This window comes from Ranitomeya imitator, chromosome 8, assembly GCF_032444005.1.
Source record: "Ranitomeya imitator isolate aRanImi1 chromosome 8, aRanImi1.pri, whole genome shotgun sequence".
Classification (NCBI taxonomy): Eukaryota; Metazoa; Chordata; class Amphibia; order Anura; family Dendrobatidae; genus Ranitomeya; species Ranitomeya imitator.
Genome location: NC_091289.1, coordinates 48,728,030 through 48,748,386, shown reverse-complemented (window position 1 = coordinate 48,748,386; position 20,357 = coordinate 48,728,030). Strand labels below are relative to the sequence as shown.

Below are 20,357 nucleotides of genomic sequence, written 5' to 3'. Positions count from 1 at the left end.
AATAGGGAAAAGGGACCCGAAGATAAACAAGCACATATTACAGCAAACCACAGATCACTACTGTGACAACTCCACTCCAGCCGCTTAGCTAGAGTACTCAGCACAGGAAGAGGAATCTTTCACTGGCAGAGACTAACTGCCCACTGCCAGTGTATATATATATATATAAGCAGTTACAGCTTTACTGGTTAGTTTACTGGGGACCCCAGAAAAAAAGACAGGCCCCCACTATAAATTGTAGCCAGCAAAGGCTAAACAGACAGCTGTGGGCTGATATTAATAGCCTGGGAAGGGGCCAGGGATATCGCACACCCTCCCAGGCTACTAACATCAGCCCTCAGCTGCCCCAGAAATGGTGCATCCATAAGATGCACCAAATCTGGTGCTTTGTCCGGCTCTTTCCACTAGCCCTGGTGCTGTGGCAAGTGGATAATAGGGTTGGGGTTGATGTCGGCTTTGTATTGTCAGGTGACATGAAGCCCAGGGATAAGTAATGGAGAGGCGTCTATAAGATGCCCCCATTAATAACCCCACAGTAAGTTTTGAAATAAACACACGGCAAGAATAAAATCCTTTATTTAAAATAAATACTCCCTGACCCTTTTTTTCCCATTTATTACTGTAAAAAATGAAAATAATAAAAAACATATTCCTTACCTTTCTGAAGAGACGATAATCCATTTGTCCCACGTCACAATCCATCACTGCTACATTTGGATGCCTTGATGAACGGTGGCATGATACGACCATTCATCCTGACATCCAGGAGGCGCTGAGCTGGGGTGAAGCTTCAGAGACTAGTGGTAACGTCAGAGGATACTGCTGGTCACTGCCAGATGTTCCTTCGCTCAGGTCACTGTGAGCCAGCTGATGAACTGCAGTAACCTTCATGACGTCACCGCTAGCACAGTGAGAATTTTATTGAGGCTGACAAATTTAAAGACAAGCAGCATTCACTATGGCACAAATCTTACTCCAACTGGAACTCTAGTAGAATTTCTGGCGAGGCGCACCGTTCCTGATTCATAAAGAGGCGTATGCTTCTGTATGTCTTTTTCTTCATATGGCTGGGATCTAAGGGGTAACGTTTCTCCTTATGGAGAGTGACGTGCCAGCTCTGGCATGCCAAGGTAAGGAGACTTATTCGCCGTGCAATGCTCCTCTGGGAAATGTAATATGCAAATTTGCCTCTTCAGAAAAGAGAACTTGAACTCTATAGCGCCACCTGTTGGAATCCGTGATCCTACAAGCCACAATCAACCCGTAGTCCTCTTCATATGGCTGCAAGACATGGACACTCACAAAAGCAAACAGAAGAATACTTGATGCCTTTGAGCTGTGGTACTGGTGAAGACTCATTCGAATCCCATAGACAGCTAGGATCATCAAAACTCATAAAAACTCAGAATTTTCCATGGAAATCAAGATCACCAGGCAGAAACAAATCAATTTTGTGATAAGGACAAATTCCTTAGAATTGGAGATGCTACTCTCAATGGTTAGTGGTAAAAGGAAAAAAGGCGATTAAAAGCTGGAGACAGTGGAATGCCGCCAATGCCAGTGGGGCCCGTGAGTCGGAGGGATCAGTGCTAGCATCAACCTCCCAGCCTGGCACTCTGCATGCACATAGAGATGAAAGCAAGTATCGAGAAGGGCGCTTGATCTGATGCTCCCTACTCCATCATTTCCCTCTGCATCTATTGTCTCACTGCAGCGGGCACGACGACACTACAACCTATCCTCTGAAGTGCAGTGCAGAGATGCAGAAGACACACTGAGCATGCTCCCATAAAGGAAAAAGTTCATTGGGAATAGTGCTCCCATAAAGGAAAAAGTTCATTGGGAATAGTGGGTAAAGGTATGCTGTGACACCACGAATGGTAGATCCTGTTTTATCTACTATGAATAGATATATTATCTTTTATTGTAATCCTGTCTATGATGATAGTAGGACTGCTGAAAAGTCTTCTGTAAAGAACAATAAGTGTGTTGGCCATTTTACACAACATGATATTGGCCCAAATAAGCATGGTAGCAATCACCCAATAAACAAGCAAAACACTTTTATGAATGGTGTAAATACATCTCCAAAGAGATTACAAGTTTCTTGAGTGCAACAGACATAAATGTAATTACTGACACTCAGTAATCAGAAGAGCTGATAGAAGGGTTTGTAATGTGACACAGTAAAACTCAGCTGTGCTGCCCCTCACACCACATGGGCTCATGCAGGAGGTTACACCAGGAGATCAGAGATGTACAACTACATTTCACACACTGAGAAACTGCTTTAAGCTATTGCAGGGGCACATATTTCCTTTTGAGTGTTTCTGCCTGCTTACGATTGGTCGGTATCATATAGAGAAAAGAAGTACACCCCCCCCTCCCATGACAACGGTCTGATAATACCCACTTAGATTTAAAAAAAAAAAGTAAACTCATAGGTGTGAAATACTTTGATTTTTAATGTCTCTGCAACGGAAAGAAGTCAAAATAATTTAAAAAAAGTTTGATTCCACTTTGTATCCATTATTGCATCATGTCTAGTTCAAAATTAAAAGTTTGGTGAAAGATCCTCTTTAATGATGAACACTGAACTATCGCCAAAGGATCGTTCTGTGCTCATAGACTGCTGATTATCAGCAGCATGAATATTTTTTCACAAGATGATGTGCTGTCGAGAACATGAAGTGCTGCCGAGAACGATGATCTTTTCTTCAGCACAAAAGATAATTTCACCAGACGAACAAGTGTTTTGCTGTGATCAACAACCTGTTTAGACTGCAAGCGAATTGGGAAAAGTGTTCGTAGACACACTCATCTACAATAATCTTTCAGTGAAAATAGACCTTTACTTCGCTCTCTTTTTTACATTTACATTTACATTTCATCATTTATTCTGCATTCGATTGCATTGTTGCAGTGGATTGCAGGAAAGTTATACTTCCCCAATTCAGTTATCTGAACCATAAAAGGAGAACAAATTCTACTTTTTTTGCCATGTGAGCAAGAAGCCAACTTCACTTCCTTCTATATGTTTGGAATGTTTTTCTTTATAATATGATGTACAAACTATATAAAATGTCATTTTCTTTTTTTCTCTCTTTTTCCCATAATGCGGTAGGTTTATGTAAAGGGTAATGTTTCTGCAGATGAAAGTAACGATATGATAGTCCAATTGCACGGAAACGACCCAAGTGCACCATTATCTGTACTGTGTGGGTTATAGATGGTCTTTGTGCGCAGGGCTTTTTATTTTTTATTTTTTAGGAGGTAGTACATGGATTTTCTTGTGCGTTTTAGCCTATATTTATTATATGTTATCATGTATTAATAAACAATTTATTTCTTCAATTTTCTGTAATTTTTTTTAAAGCCATCTTGTATGTTAAGTATTTAAACATGCTGCTGGCTTATTTTGTAGTATTTTGGCAAACTACAAACGAGCCTTACAATTTTTGTCAAGCCTTTTTCCTGCCCACTCTTCCATAAAGGCCATCTCTAGGGAGTGTACGGCTTATTGTGGTTTTATGGACAGATATTCCAGTCTGTCGCTGGGAACTCTGCAGCTTCTTCAGGGTTGTATGTGGTCTCTCTGCTGTCTCACTGATTGCCTGGGCTGAGAGTTTTGGTGGGCTGCCCCCTCAAGGAAAGTTTGTTGTGGTACCATGTTCTTTCTATTTGACGATAATGAATTTGATGCTGCCCCAGGGGATCATCAGAGATTGGGATTGTTTTTTGTAACCCAACCCTGACTTGCACTTTTTATTAAATTTGCAAAAATTACTGAATTTGTGTTTTGTTTTTTTTCAGTTACGATGGGGTGCAGAGTGTACATTGATGTGAAAAAAATTAACATTTTTGAATTTACCAAATGGCTGCAATGAAACAGAGTGAAAAATGTAAAGGGGTCTGAATACTTTCCGTACCCACTGTATGCAGGTGCCAATTTTTAATTGTTTGATCCCATAAATTTAATATATGGCTATTTTTCTCACTTTACTTCACCAACTTAGACTATTTAGTGCTGATTAATCATACACAAATTGGATTACAAAAATATTTAAACACTGGTAGTAATGTAACAAAATAGGTACAAAGACAAAGGGGTGAATATTTTCGCAAGACACTGTATTATATAGTGTAAATGTATAGATATTATTATTATTTTATCACCAGTGACATTATACACAGGAGCTCTGTATAAATTATGGCACATAGTATATAGTGTAAGTTGTATAAGCAATAAACAGTGATCACCAGTGACATTATACACAGGAGCTTTGTATATAGTGTCACTGTACAGATAATACAGTGATCACCAGTGACATAATACACAGGAGATCTGTATATAGTGTCAGTGTACAGGTAATGGTGATCACCAGTGACATTACACACACGAGCTCTATATATAGTGTATAGTGTACAGGTAATACAGTGATAACCAGTGACATTATAGACAGGAGCTTTGTATATAGTGTCAGTGTACAGGTAATACAGAGATCACCAGACAAATTATACACAGGAGCTCTGTATATAGTGTTTACATGTAATACAGAGATCAAAAGTGACATTATACACGGGTGCTCTGTATATAGTGTCAGATATTACCACCATATGGACAGTGGTAAATACAGTCCTACAGAACATATAAGAGATCACAGCATTACAGATAATGTCTTACCGCTGAGGTCCTTTCTGATGGAATTGTTCACTTTTTCCATCTGGCCCAGACCGACATGACAATTTCTTCCAGCTAGGACTCGTCTGCAGAGAATACAACAGACACATTTCACTTCTCACATTCCAGCCCCATCATCATCTATTCCCAACCTGCACAAACTCCTCATCTTGCTGATACCCCAATACTGAGCTGCTGCCGCCGTATGTGTCCCTATTACTTCACCTGCTGTGTAAATGCTAAAGCAGGTAATGCCAGGTGCAAATACCCTAGAAAACACTGCCCATATTTTGCCCTCTAGAAAGTAATAATGCCCTGTGTGCCCCTTTGATAGTCACAGTAACCCGAGTTCCCCTATAACAATAAGTGTGCCTACTTTACATTTAATAATGTCCCGCGTCTCTCCCTGTACAGCTCCCCTATACACAGCATGATGCTCCCTCACGGTATAATACCACCCACACAGTATACTAACCCCTTAGTAGACTCCAAACTGTTTGATGGCTCCAACACTGTATGATGGCCCCTTCACTGTAATCCCCACACTGTATGATGGCCCCATAAATAACCTCCATATAGTATAATGTGCCAGATAGTCCTCAATATAGTACAAGACAGTACCCTTATAGGCAGACCCTGTAGTATAAGGCAGTACCCCTACAGGCTGACCCTGTGGTATAAGGCAGCACCCCCCATAGGCAGATCATGTAGTGTAAAAGGCAGCACCCCCATAGGCAGATCCTGTAGTATTAGGCAGCACCCCCCATAGGCAGATCCTGTAGTGTATTAGGCAGCACCCCCATAGGCAGATCCTGTAGTGTATTAGGCACCCCCCCATAGGCAGATCATGTAGTGTATTAGGCAGCACCCCCCATAGGCAGATCCTGTAGTATTAGGCAGCACCCCCCATAGGCAGATCCTGTAGTGTATTAGGCACCACCCCCATAGGCAGATCCTGTAGTGTATTAGGCACCCCCCCATAGGCAGATCATGTAGTGTATTAGGCAGCAGCCCCCCATAGGCAGATCCTGTAGTGTATTGGGCAGCAGCCCCTCCATAGGCAGATCCTGTAGTGTACAAGGCAGTCCCCCTTAGGCAGATCCTGTAGTGTATAAGGCAGCCCCCCATAGTCAGATCCTGTAGTGTATTAGGCAGCAGCCCCCCATAGGCAGATCCTGTAGTGTATTAAGCACCACCCCCCATAGGCAGATCTTGCAGTGTATTAGGCAGCACCCCCCAATAGGCAGATCCTGTAGTGTATTAGACAGCAGCCCCCCATAGGCATATCCTGTAGTGTATTAGGCAGCAGCCCCCCCATAGTCAGATCCTATAGTGTATTAGGCAGCAGCCCCCCCATAGTCAGATCCTGTAGTGTATTAGACAATAGCCCCCCCATAGGCAGATCTTGTAGTGTATAAGGCAGCCCCCATAGAAAAAAACAATACTCGCCTCTCTTCCTCCTTGTTCCAGCGGTGCTCCCTGCACCCGCTCTTGTCCTGACAGCGGGCGCAGGGCGGTGAAGTCACCGTGCCCACTGTCAGTGTCGGCATCTGCGAGTGACGTCAGATGCTGACGGGGATGATGGGGGGAGGAGCGCAGCGCTCCTTCCCTCATCAATGCGGTGAGCTGTATTGGCTAGTTGCCGATACAGCTCACCATGCGATGACTGGGGGGGCCCACTGCGGGTACTGGGCCCCCCGCCTGCTCAGGGGCCCCATAGTGGAAGAGCAGGGAGATTGATTCTCACGCACTGCGTGCGCCGATAAAGTTACAGTAGCGTAGCTCCTGGTGGGCCCCATCAGAGCGCAGGGCCCGGGGTGCCCGCATCCTCTGTCCCCCCGGTAGCTACGCTACTGAGTGTACATGTAATACACAGATCACCAGTGACATTATACACAGGAGCTCTGTATATAATATACAGGGTATAACGTCAGTGTACAGGTAATACAGTGATCACCAGTGACATACACAGGAGCTCTGTATATATTGTATAGTGTACAGATAATACAGGGATCATTGGAGAAATTATACAGAGTAGCTCTGTATATAGTGTACAGGTAATGCAAGGATTACCGGTGACATTATACACAGGAGCTCTGTATATAGTGTATAGTGTTCAGGTAATACAAGCATCACCTGTGCCATTATACATGGAAGCTCTGTATATAGTGTATAGTGTACAGATAACACAGTGATCACCAGTGACATTATACACAGGAGCTCTGTACGTAGTGTCAGTGTACAGGTAATACAGTGATCACTTGTGACATCATACACAGGAGCTTTGTTTATTTCTTTGTAAGTTATTTTTTGTTTTTGTAAACATAAGTTTTTAAGTAGATGATTCGTTCTATATATCATGTGATTAATAAAGTAATTTTCATTGGTGGTAGCTGGTATTTAACCTTGCTGCCACATGTGTGTAGTAGCTTTGAGAAAGAACATACCATTGTTCGAAACGCATTGCTTGCTACTCACTATTATGTGATTGATTGGACTAGACTTTGCATTTTATTCTTAATAAATTTGTAAATTTTTGGAAGCTGGATTTTTTTCTCTTTTTTGCTCTACTTTATTCACGTGATGACTACACGATATCCGTACTTCCCCACAACTCATGCCGACAGTTGAGCTGGTATTTTTCCTCTTTTTTTGTTCTGTATATAGTGTCAGTGTACAGGTAATACAGTGATCACCAGTGACTTACTCAGGAGCTCTGTATAAAGTGTCAGTGTACAGGTAATACTGTGATCACCAGTGTCATTATACACAGGAGCTCTGTATAACGTGTCAGTGTACAGGTTATACAGTGATCACCAGTGACATTATACTCAGGAGCTCTGTATTAAGTGTCAGTGTACAGGTAATACAGTGATCACCAGTGACATTATACACAGGAGCTCTGTATATAGTGTCAGTATACAGGTAATACAATGATCACTAGTGACATTATACACAGGAGCAGGGCCGTATTTGCCACTAGGCACTTGAGGGCACGTGCCTAGGGCGGCAGGATGCGGGGGGGGGGGAGGGGGCGCACTTGAGGAAGGTTTTTTCTTTTTTTTATAGAGGTCCAGGGTCAAGTGCCCGCCCCGCCTTTTCCCTCCCTTCATTTCCCCCCCCCCCCTTCACTGACAATGTCATACTCACCTTCCTCGAGCGGTGGCTGCAACTCTGTCTCAGCGCCGGCAGAGCGTCCTGTCTTCAGCGGTCAAGTGGTACCGCTCATTAAGGTGATGAATATGCGCATACCACGTGACCGCTCTTACATGAAGGAAGACGCTGCAGAGATGCCAGGAAGTTCTGCGCCGCGCGGTGAGAAGTGAGTATGACAGGGGAGGAGGATGGGGGGAGCCATGCACGCAGGGGAAGAGGATAGGGGAGCCATGCACGCAGGGGAGAAGGATATGGGAGCCATGCATGCAGGGCAGGAGGATAGAGGAGCCATGCACGCAGGGGAGGAGGATAGAGGAACCATGCACGCAGGGTGGGAGGATAGAGGAGCAATGCACGCAGGGGAGGAGGATAGAGGAGCCATGCACGCAGGGGAGGAGGATAGAGGAGCCATACACGCAGGGTGGGAGGATAGAGAAGCCATGCACGCAGGGGAGAAGGATATGGGAGCCATGCACGCAGGGGAGGAGGATAGAGGAGCCATGCACGCAGGGTGGGAGGATAGAGGAGCCATGCACGCAGGGGAGAAGGATATGGGAGCCATGCACACAGGGGAGGAGGATGCACGCAGGATTAAGAGTCTAATAAAATATTACAACAACCTGTGTCTTTATTTCATTAAAAGACTTTGTAATAATGTGTGTGTGTTTTTTAACCATTTCATACAATTGGATTAATAATGGATAGGTGTAATAATTGACGCCTCTCCATTATTAATCTGGCTTAATGTCACCTTACAATAGCAAGGTGACATTAACCCTTCATTACCCCATATCCCACCGCTACACAGGAGTGGGAAGAGAGTGGCCAAGTGCCAGAATAGGCGCATCTTCCAGATGCGCGTTTTCTGGGGTGGCTGGGGGTAGATGCTTTTAGCGGGGGGGGGGCAATAACCATGGACCCTCTCCAGGCTATTAATATCTGCCCTCAGTCACTGGCTTTACTACTCTGGCGGAGAGAATTGCGCAGGAGCCCATGCCAATTTTTTCCGCGATTTAACGTTTAAATATAATAGAGCGCCCAAATTTTGCACATACACATTACTAACACTGTATGTAAACCATGTCTCATATCATGTCGGGTTTAGGAAGGAGATCGCAAAAGCCGGCAATTGAATTACCGGCTTTTAAGTTATCTTGCGCTGTATGAAATATTAATATATATACATATATGTGTCTCACTGACAATATATATATATATATATATATATGTATATATATATACCTATTCTATGTGTACACATTTATTCTACCTATTCTATTGTAAGCTGTCAGTGCGATTTTACTAGTGTGACGCCGGCCTTATAGTGTAGTTTTAGGTCAGGGAGGAATGGTTAGGGATGAGTGTTATGAACAGGTAATTCAGAACCACAATGGACCTTGAAGTTCAGAGCACACAGTGACCTGACAATTACCAAAAACATAGGATGAGCTCTGAAACGTGGGAACTCTGCTGACCGCAATCCCTAATCCTATCCAACCACACTAGAGGTAGCCGTGGAGCGCTCCTGACCAGTCCTATGCGCCTCGAGCACAGCCTGAGAAACTAGCTAGCCCTAAGAAAGAAAAATAAGCCTAGCTTGCCTCAGAGAAATACCCCAAAGGAAAAGGCAGCCCCCCACATATAATGACTGTGAGTTGAGATGAAAATACAAACGCAGAGATGAAATAGATTTAGCAAAGTGAGGCCCAACTTACTGAACAGACCGAAGATAGGAAAGATTGCTTTGCGGTCAACACAAAACCCTACAAACAACCACGCAGAGGGGGCAAAAAGACCCTCCGCACCGACTAACGGTACGGAGGTGCTCCCTCTGCGTCCCAGAGCTTCCAGCAAGCAAGAAAAACCAATATAGCAAGTTGGACAGAAAAAATAGCAAACAAAAATAACACAAGCAAAACTTAGCTTATGCAGGAAGACAGGCCACAAGAGAAAGCAAGACCAATACTAGAACATTGACTGGAGGCCAGGATCAAAGCACTAGGTGGAGTTAAATAGAGCAGCACCTAACGACTTAACCTCATCACCTGAGGAAGGAAACTCAGAAGCCGCAGTACCACTCTCATCCACCAAAGGAAGCTCATAGACAGAACCAGCCGAAGTACCACTCACGACCACAGGAGGGAGCTTGGCCACAGAATTCACAACAGTACCCCCCCCTTGAGGAGGGGTCACCGAACCCTCACCAGAGCCCCCAGGCCGACCAGGATGAGCCACATGAAAGGCACGAACCAGATCGGCAGCATGGACATCAGAGGCAAAGACCCAGGAATTATCTTCCTGACCATAACCTTTCCACTTAACCAGATACTGGAGTTTCCGTCTCGAAACACGAGAATCCAAAATCTTCTCCACTATATACTCCAACTCCCCTTCAACCAAAACCGGAGCAGGAGGATCAATAGATGGAACCACAGGTGCCACGTATCTCCGCAACAATGACCTATGGAACACGTTATGGATGGAAAAAGAAGCTGGAAGAGTCAAACGAAAAGACAGGATTAAGAACCTCAGAAATCCTATATGGACCAATGAAACGAGGCTTAAACTTAGGAGAGGAAACCTTCATAGGAATATAACGAGATGACAACCAAACCAAATCCCCAACACGAAGTCGGGGACCCACACAGCGCCTACGGTTAGCGAAACGTTGAGCCTTCTCCTGGGACAAAGTCAAATTGTCCACTACATGAGTCCAAATCTGCTGCAACCTATCCACCACAGTATCCACCCCAGGACAGTCCGAAGACTCAACCTGCCCTGAAGAGAAACGAAGGTGGAACCCAGAATTGCAGAAAAACGGCGAAACCAAAGTAGCCGAGCTGGCCAGATTATTAAGGGCGAACTCAGCCAAAGGCAAAAAGGACACCCAATCATCCTGATCAGCAGAAACAAAACATCTCAGATATGTTTCCAAGGTCTGATTGGTTCGTTCAGTCTGGCCATTTGTCTGAGGATGGAAAGCCGAGGAAAAAGACAAATCAATGCCCATCCTAGCACAAAAGGCTCGCCAAAACCTCGACACAAACTGGGAACCTCTGTCAGAAACGATGTTCTCTGGAATGCCATGTAAACGAACCACATGCTGGAAAAACAATGGCACCAAATCAGAGGAGGAAGGCAATTTAGACAAGGGCACCAAATGGACCATCTTAGAAAAGCGATCACAGACGACCCAAATGACTGACATCTTTTGAGAGACGGGAAGATCTGAAATAAAATCCATAGAGATATGTGTCCAAGGCCTCTTCGGGACCGGCAAGGGCAAAAGCAACCCACTGGCACGAGAACAGCAGGGCTTAGCCTGAGCACAAATCCTACAGGACTGCACGAAAGAACGCACATCCCGCGACACAGACGGCCACCAAAAGGATCTAGCCACCAAATCTCTGGTACCAAAGATTCCAGGATGACCAGCCAACACCGAACAATGAACCTCAGAGATAACTTTATTCGTCCACCTATCAGGGGCAAACAGTTTCTCCGCTGGGCAACGGTCAGGTCTATTAGCCTGAAATTTTTGCAGCACCCGCCGCAAATCAGGGGAGATGGCAGACAAAATTACCCCCTCTTTGAGAACACCCGCCGGCTCAGGCAAACCCGGAGAATCGGGCACAAAACTCCTAGACAGGGCATCCGCCTTCACATTTTTAGAGCCCGGAAGGTACGAAACCACAAAGTCAAAACGGGAGAAAAACAGCGACCAACGAGCCTGTCTAGGATTCAACCGTTTGGCAGACTCGAGATAAGTTAAGTTCTTGTGATCAGTCAAGACCACCACGCGATGCTTAGCTCCTTCAAGCCAATGACGCCACTCCTCGAATGCCCACTTCATGGCTAGCAACTCTCGATTGCCAACATCATAATTTCGCTCAGCAGGCGAAAATTTCCTGGAAAAAAAGGCGCATGGTTTCATCACCGAGCCATCAGAACTTCTCTGCGACAAAACAGCCCCTGCTCCAATTTCAGAAGCATCAACCTCGACCTGGAACAGAAGCGAAACATCTGGCTGGCACAACACAGGGGCAGAAGAAAAACGACGCTTCAACTCCTGAAAAGCTTCCACAGCAGCAGAAGACCAATTGACCACATCAGCACCCTTCTTGGTCAAATCAGTCAACGGTTTAGCAACACTAGAAAAATTATTGATGAAGCGACGATAAAAATTAGCAAAGCCCAGGAACTTCTGCAGACTCTTCAGAGATGTTGGCTGAGTCCAATCATAAATGGCCTGAACTTTAACAGGGTCCATCTCGATAGTAGAAGGAGAAAAAATGAACCCCAAAAATGAAACCTTCTGAACACCAAAGAGACACTTTGACCCCTTCACAAACAAAGAATTAGCACGCAGGACCTGGAACACCATTCTAACCTGCTTCACATGAGACTCCCAATCATCCGAGAAGACCAAAATATAATCCAAGTATACAATCAGGAATTTATCCAGGTACTCTTGGAAGATGTCATGCATAAAGGACTGAAACACTGATGGAGCATTAGAAAGCCCGAATGGCATAACCAGGTACTCAAAATGGCCTTCGGGCGTATTAAATGCTGTTTTCCATTCATCGCCCCGTTTAATACGCACAAGATTATATGCACCACGAAGATCTATCTTGGTGAACCAACTAGCCCCCTTAATCCGAGCAAACAAATCAGACAGCAGCGGCAAGGGGTACTGAAATTTGACCGTAATTTTATTTAGAAGGCGGTAATCAATACAAGGTCTTAGCGAACCATCCTTCTTGGCCACAAAAAAGAACCCCGCTCCCAATGGCGACGATGACGGGCGAATATGACCCTTCTCCAAAGACTCCTTCATGTAACTCCGCATAGCGGCGTGCTCAGGTACAGATAAATTAAACAGTCGACCCTTAGGAAACTTACTACCAGGAATCAAATCGATAGCACAATCACAATCCCTATGCGGAGGTAGGGCACTGGACTTGGGCTCATCGAATACATCCCGGTAATCAGACAAGAACTCTGGGACCTCAGAAGGGGTGGATGACGAGATAGACAGAAATGGAACATCACCATGTACCCCCTGACAACCCCAGCTGGACACAGACATTGATTTCCAATCTAATACTGGGTTATGGACTTGTAGCCATGGCAACCCCAACACGACCACATCATGCAGATTATGCAACACCAGAAAGCTAATATCCTCCTGGTGCGCAGGAGCCATGCACATGGTCAGCTGGGTCCAATACTGAGGCTTATTCTTGGCCAAAGGCGTAGCATCAATTCCTCTCAATGGAATAGGACACTGCAAGGGCTCCAAGACAAACCCACAGCGCCTAGCATACTCCAAGTCCATCAAATTCAGGGCAGCGCCTGAATCCACAAATGCCATGACAGAATAGGAAGACAAAGAGCAGATCAAAGTAACGGACAAAAGAAATTTCGACTGTACCGTACCAATGGTGGCAGACCTAGCGAACCGCTTAGTGCGCTTAGGACAATCGGAGATAGCATGAGTGGAATCGCCACAGTAGAAACACAGCCCATTCTGACGTCTGTGTTCTTGCCTTTCAGCTCTGGTCAAAGTCCTATCGCACTGCATAGGCTCAGGTTTATGCTCAGATAATACCGCCAAATGGTGCACAGATTTACGCTCACGCAAGAGTCGACCGATCTGAATGGCCAAAGACATAGACTCATTCAGACCAGCAGGCATAGGAAATCCCACCATGACATCCTTATATGCGCAGCACGGTGGCGCAGTGGTTAGCACAGCAGCCTTGCAGCGCTGGGGTCCTGGGTTCTTATCCCACCCAGGACAACATCTGCAAAGAGTTTGTATGTTCTCTCCGTGTTTGCATGGGTTTCCTCCGGGCACTCCGGTTTCCTCCCACATTCCAAAGACATACTGATAGGGATTCTAGATTGTGAGCCCCATTGGGGACAGTGATGATAATGTGTGCAAAACTGTAAAGCGCTGCGGAATATGTTAGCACTATATAAAAATAAAGATTATTATTATTAAGATTATCCGTAAGGGCTTCAGAGAGACCCTTTCTGAAAATAGCTGCCAGCGCACATTCATTCCATTGAGTGAGCACGGACCACTTTCTAAACTTCTGAAAATAAATCTCTATCTCATCCTGACCCTGACACAGAGCCAGCAAATTTTTCTCTGCCTGATCCACTGAATTAGGTTCATCGTACAGCACTCCGAGCGCCATAAAAAACGCATCAATATTACATAATGCAGGATCTCCTGGCGCATGGGAAAATGCCCAGTCTTGAGGGTCGCCACGTAATAAAGAAATAATGATCTTAACTTATTGAACTGGGTCACCAGAGGAGCGGGGTTTCAAAGCCAGAAATAGTTTACAATTATTTTTAAAATTCAAAAACTTAGCTCTATCTCCAGAAAATAACTCGGGAATAGGAATTTTAGGTTCTAACATAGGATTCTGAACCACTAAATCTTGAATATTCTGTACATTTATAGCGAGATTATCCATCAAAGAGAACAGACCCTGAATGTCCATGTCCACACCTGTGTTCTGAACCACCCTGATGTAAAGGGGAAAAGAAAGACAGAACACAGTGCAAAGAAAAAAAAATGGTCTCAGAACTTCTCTTTTCCCTCTATTGAGAAGCATTAGTACTTTGGGCCTCCAGTACTGTTATGAACAGGTAATTCAGAACCACAATGGACCTTGAAGTTCAGAGCACACAAAGTGACCTGACAATTACCAAAAACATAGGACGAGCTCTGAGACGTGGGAACTCTGCTGACCGCAATCCCTAATCCTATCCAACCACACTAGAGGTAGCCGTGGAGCGCTCCTGACCAGTCCTATGCGCCTCGAGCACAGCCTGAGAAACTAGCTAGCCCTAAGAAAGAAAAATAAGCCTACCTTGCCTCAGAGAAATACCCCAAAGGAAAAGGCAGCCCCACACATATAATGACTGTGAGTTGAGATGAAAATACAAACGCAGAGATGAAATAGATTTAGCAAAGTGAGGCCCAACTTACTGAGCAGACCAAAGATAGGAAAGATTGCTTTGCGGTCAACACAAACCCTACAAACAACCACGCAGAGGGGGCAAAAAGACCCTCTGCACCGACTAACGGTACGGAGGTGCTTCCTCTGCGTCCCAGAGCTTCCAGCAAGCAAGAAAAACCAATATAGCAAGCTGGACAGAAAAAATAGCAAACAAAAATATCACAAGCAAAACTTAGCTTATGCAGGAAGACAGGCCACAGGAACGATCCAGGAGAAAGCAAGACCAATACTAGAACATTGACTGGAGGCCAGGATCAAAGCACTAGGTGGAGTTAAATAGAGCAGCACCTAACGACTTAACCTCATCACCTGAGGAAGGAAACTCAGAAGCCGCAGTACCACTCTCATCCACCAAAGGAAGCTCATAGACAGAACCAGCCGAAGTACCACTCACGACCACAGGAGGGAGCTTGGCCACAGAATTCACAACAGATGAGCTAGCAAGGTGCAGGGACATGTAGTGATGGCTACTTGCAGACATGTGCGGCAATTGCGGTTTTGCACTTGCGATGATACAAAAAACACTGCTAGCAATGTTTTTTTCTATTGCTGCAAGTGCCGCATTTGCCGGATCGTGCCAAAACCGCAAGTGCCGCACATGTGCGCAAGTCCCATAGAGAATAAATGAGGCCGAACGCAGTGTTGCCGTAAGTGATCCGTTACATGGCAGATGCGGAAAAACTGCCATATCTGCTGCAAAAGGCTAGTTTCACATCAGCGATTTTTGCCAAAGTCACTGCCGATAATGTCATACTCACCAAAGGGGGAGGCAGCACTAAAAGTGCCTAGGGCAGCAGAAACTCTAAATACGGCCCTGCACAGGGCTCTGTATATAGTGTCAGTGTACAGGCAATAGAGTGATTACCAATGATATTATACACAGGAGCTCTGTATATAGTGTCAGTATACAGGTAATACAGTGATCACCAGTGACATTATACACAGGAGCTCTGTATATAGTGTCAGTGTACAGGTAATACAGTGATCACCAGTGACATTATACACAGGAGCTCTGTATATAGTGTCAGTGTACAGGTAATACAGTGATCACCAGTGACATTATACACAGGAGCTCTGTATATAGTGTCTGTGTACAGGTAATACAGTGATCACCAGTGACATTATACACAGGAGCTCTGTATATAGTGTATAGTGTACAGGTAATACAGTGATCACCAGTGACATTATACACAGGAGCTCTGTATATAGTGTCAGTGTACAGGTAATACAGTGATCACCAGTGACATTATACACAGGAGCTCTGTATATAGTGTCTGTGTACAGGTAATACAGTGATCACCAGTGACATTATACACAGGAGCTCTGTATATAGTGTCTGTGTACAGGTAATACAGTGATCACCAGTGACATTATACACAGGAGCTCTGTATATAGTGTCTGTGTACAGGTAATACAGTGATCACCAGTGACATTATACAGGAGGTCTGTAGATATTAGAAGGTGTAATTGTAATGTATTTTCTTATAGCTATAGTGTGGGGCTCTACAGTTGATTTTACTGGGGGGCTCGAGGCATCATGGTCTTTTTGCAAATTATTCTAGTCTGTCCTGCAAAAACCAAATAACACACCTTCCCTTCTGAGCCCCGCTGTGTGCTCCCCCTGTTGTGTATAAACCCACATGGGATATTGCTGTACTCACGAGAAATTGGGTAACATGTTGTCATGTACTTTTTCCTCCTATTACCTTTTTTGAAAATGAAAAATATGATGAAATATCAACATTTTAATGGAAAAATGAAAATAGAATGAATTTCTATGAAGTACCTGAAGAGTTAACAAGAATTCCTATGCAAATTGCCTCTTCTGCGAAAGAGGACTTAACTCTATAGCGCCACCTGTTGGAAGTAGTGATCCTACAAGTCACAATCAACCCTTTAACGAGTCGTGCAATATGACAGGATAAAAGCCAAATCAGTATCTTAATTTACAGACACGGTGCTTCGGTCTGTTGGCCCTCGTCAGTGCGAAACATAGAATTCCTAAACACTTGTAAAAACTTTTAAGTGGTGCAGTTTAACCGTGTGATTTACAGGGGATTTCATAATATACAGACCTCCTCTTAGGCTATGTGCACACGTTGCGGATTAGGCTTAGGAATTTCTGGTGCGGATTCTGCCTCTCCTGGCAGAAAACGCACCTGCGGATTTGTCACGTTTTTTGTGCGCTTTTGCTGCGGTTTTCTTGCAGATTTGCTGCGTTTTTTACCCCTGTGGTTTTCTATAATGGAATGGGTACAAAAACGCTGCAGATTCACAAAAAAGTAGTGACATGCTACTTCTTTTAAACCGCAGCGTTTCTGCAGCGGATTTTCCGCAAAGTGTGCACATTTTTTTTTTCTCATTGATTTACATTGTACTGTAAATCAATGGCGGATCTGCAGCGTTTCTGCACTGCAAAAACCGCTGCGGATCCTCAGAGAATCCGCAACGTGTGCACATAGCCTTAGGCAATGAACTGCCCCCTACAACAATAGGGCTGCGTCCTCATTGCAGCAATAGTCAGGGTTAATAAAGGGTCAAGACTCGTTGTTGTTGTTGTTGTTTTTTTAATCTTTTCCTGCTATTCAAAACAATGTTACAGTGTACAGAACACTATAGTGATGTAATCCTCGCTACGAGCCGCCGCCAGTAGAGGGCGCTAACTGCTCACAGATCTATATACTGCTCAGTGTACGCTGTGTAAATCCTATACACCGAGCTCCCCCTAGTGGCAGGCTGCTTAGTAACACGAAGGGTCTAACAGGTCCTGAGGAAGCTGGAAGCTAAACAGATTTTATTCATAATTTGCTTTTCCATAGAAGCTGCCCAGCCAATCAGAATGTGGCTTACATTTTGCAAGAAGAGATTTCATAATTGAACAAGTGATCTGATAGGCTGCCGTGAACATTGCGCGCTCGGTTCCTTGTTTTATACGGTCACCAATTGTATAACTTCTCCTTCCACACGATACAAAGAGATCCGTGATGTGGCAACACCGGACTGCACCGGGCAAGCTCAGGCTGCCCTCCGCCGCTCGGACGTGTCTCAGCCCCACAGCCCCGCCCCCTCGCGTGTCTGACTGCCTCTCGGTTGTGTCACGTGTCACTCTACTGGAGCCCACGTGACCAGCTGACACGTCCCATTCCGGCTACCGTCCTGTGGTTGCTGCGGTGACCAGCTGGGGCTGGCTCCGGGCCCGGTAACGGAGCCATGGGCCCTATGGCCGGGAACAAGAGCGTGTCCACCGGAGCTGGCCCCACCACCCAACACTGCGGCACCGGGTCTCTCACTGGACCTTTCGGGATCTTTCTGCAGGGCCTGCTGGCTGTGATGGCCTTCAGCATCCTGATGTGTGAGTATGTGCGGGAGGGAGGGAGCGCCCACCTCATACTGGCCTGTGCGGCGGAGGGTGTGTGTACAGTGTATGTATATAGTGTGTGTGTGTGTACAGTGTATGTATATAGTGTGTGTGTGTACAGTGTATGTATATAGTGTGTGTGTGTACAGTGTATGTATATAGTGTGTGTGTGTACAGTGTATGTATATAGTGTGTGTGTACAGTGTATGTATATAGTGTGTGTGTGTGTACAGTGTATGTATATAGTGTGTGTGTGTACAGTGTATGTATATAGTGTGTGTGTGTACAGTGTATGTATATAGTGTGTGTGTGTACAGTGTATGTATATAGTGTGTGTGTGTACAGTGTATGTATATAGTGTGTGTGTACAGTGTATGTATATAGTGTGTGTGTGTGTACAGTGTATGTATATAGTGTGTGTGTGTGTACAGTGTATGTATATAGTGTGTGTGTGTACAGTGTATGTATATAGTGTGTGTGTGTACAGTGTATGTATATAGTGTGTGTGTGTACAGTGTATGTATATAGTGTGTGTACAGTGTATGTATATAGTGTGTGTGTGTACAGTGTATGTATATAGTGTGTGTGTACAGTGTATGTATATAGTGTGTGTGTGTGTACAGTGTATGTATATAGTGTGTGTGTGTACAGTGTATGTATATAGTGTGTGTGTGTACAGTGTATGTATATAGTGTGTGTGTGTACAGTGTATGTATATAGTGTGTGTACAGTGTATGTATATAGTGTGTGTGTACAGTGTATGTATATAGTGTGTGTGTACAGTGTATGTATATAGTGTGTGTACAGTGTATGTATATAGTGTGTGTACAGTGTATGTATATAGTGTGTGTACAGTGTATGTATATAGTGTGTGTACAGTGTATGTATATAGTGTGTGTACAGTGTATGTATATAGTGTGTGTACAGTGTATGTATATAGTGTGTGTACAGTGTATGTATATAGTGTGTGTACAGTGTATGTATATAGTGTGTGTGTGTACAGTGTATGTATATAGTGTGTGTACAGTGTATGTATATAGTGTGTGTGTGTGTACAGTGTATGTATATAGTGTGTGTACAGTGTATGTATATAGTGTGTGTACAGTGTATGTATATAGTGTGTGTGTGTACAGTGTATGTATATAGTGTGTGTACAGTGTATGTATATAGTGTGTGTGTGTGTACAGTGTATGTATATAGTGTGTGTGTGTGTACAGTGTATGTATATAGTGTGTGTGTGTGTACAGTGTATGTATATAGTGTGTGTGTGTGTACAGTGTATGTATATAGTGTGTGTGTGTGTGTGTACAGTGTATGTATATAGTGTGTGTGTGTGTACAGTGTGTGTATATAGTGTGTGTGTGTACAGTGTATGTATATAGTGTGTGTGTACAGTGTATGTATATAGTGTGTGTACAGTGTATGTATATAGTGTGTGTGTGTGTGTGTGTGTGTACAGTGTATGTATATAGTGTCCTGTGCGGCGGAGGGTGTGTGTACAGTGTATGTATATAGTGTGTGTACAGTGTATGTATATAGTGTGTGTGTGTGTACAGTGTATGTATATAGTGTGTGTGTACAGTGTATGTATATAGTGTGTGTGTACAGTGTATGTATATAGTGTGTGTACAGTGTATGTATATAGTGTGTGTACAGTGTATGTATATAGTGTGTGTACAGTGTATGTATATAGTGTGTGTACAGTGTATGTATATAGTGTGTGTGTACAGTGTATGTATATAGTGTCCTGTGCGGCGGAGGGTGTGTGTACAGTGTATGTATATAGTGTGTGTGTGTGTACAGTGTATGTATATAGTGTGTGTGTACAGTGTATGTATATAGTGTGTGTGTACAGTGTATGTATATAGTGTCCTGTGCGGCGGAGGGTGTGTGTACAGTGTATGTATATAGTGTGTGTGTACAGTGTATGTATATAGTGTGTGTGTGTACAGTGTATGTATATAGTGTGTGTGTGTACAGTGTATGTATATAGTGTGTGTGTGTACAGTGTATGTATATAGTGTGTGTGTGTACAGTGTATGTATATAGTGTGTGTGTGTGTGTACAGTGTATGTATATAGTGTCCTGTGCGGCGGAGGGTGTGTGTACAGTGTATGTA

General features: G+C 44.2%; 1 protein-coding gene across 1 annotated transcript in view; it reads left to right on the top strand.

Moving 5' to 3' along the window:
* The first annotated feature begins 17,987 nt into the window (after positions 1 to 17,987).
* The window catches only part of LOC138647683 (musculoskeletal embryonic nuclear protein 1-like), a 105,980-nt gene continuing 103,610 nt past the window's right edge, over positions 17,988 to 20,357 (top strand). The window contains exon 1 of the mRNA XM_069736877.1: positions 17,988 to 18,232. Coding sequence (XP_069592978.1) covers positions 18,091 to 18,232 — 142 coding nt within the window. The 5' untranslated portion in view covers positions 17,988 to 18,090. The remainder of the gene's footprint in view (positions 18,233 to 20,357) is intronic.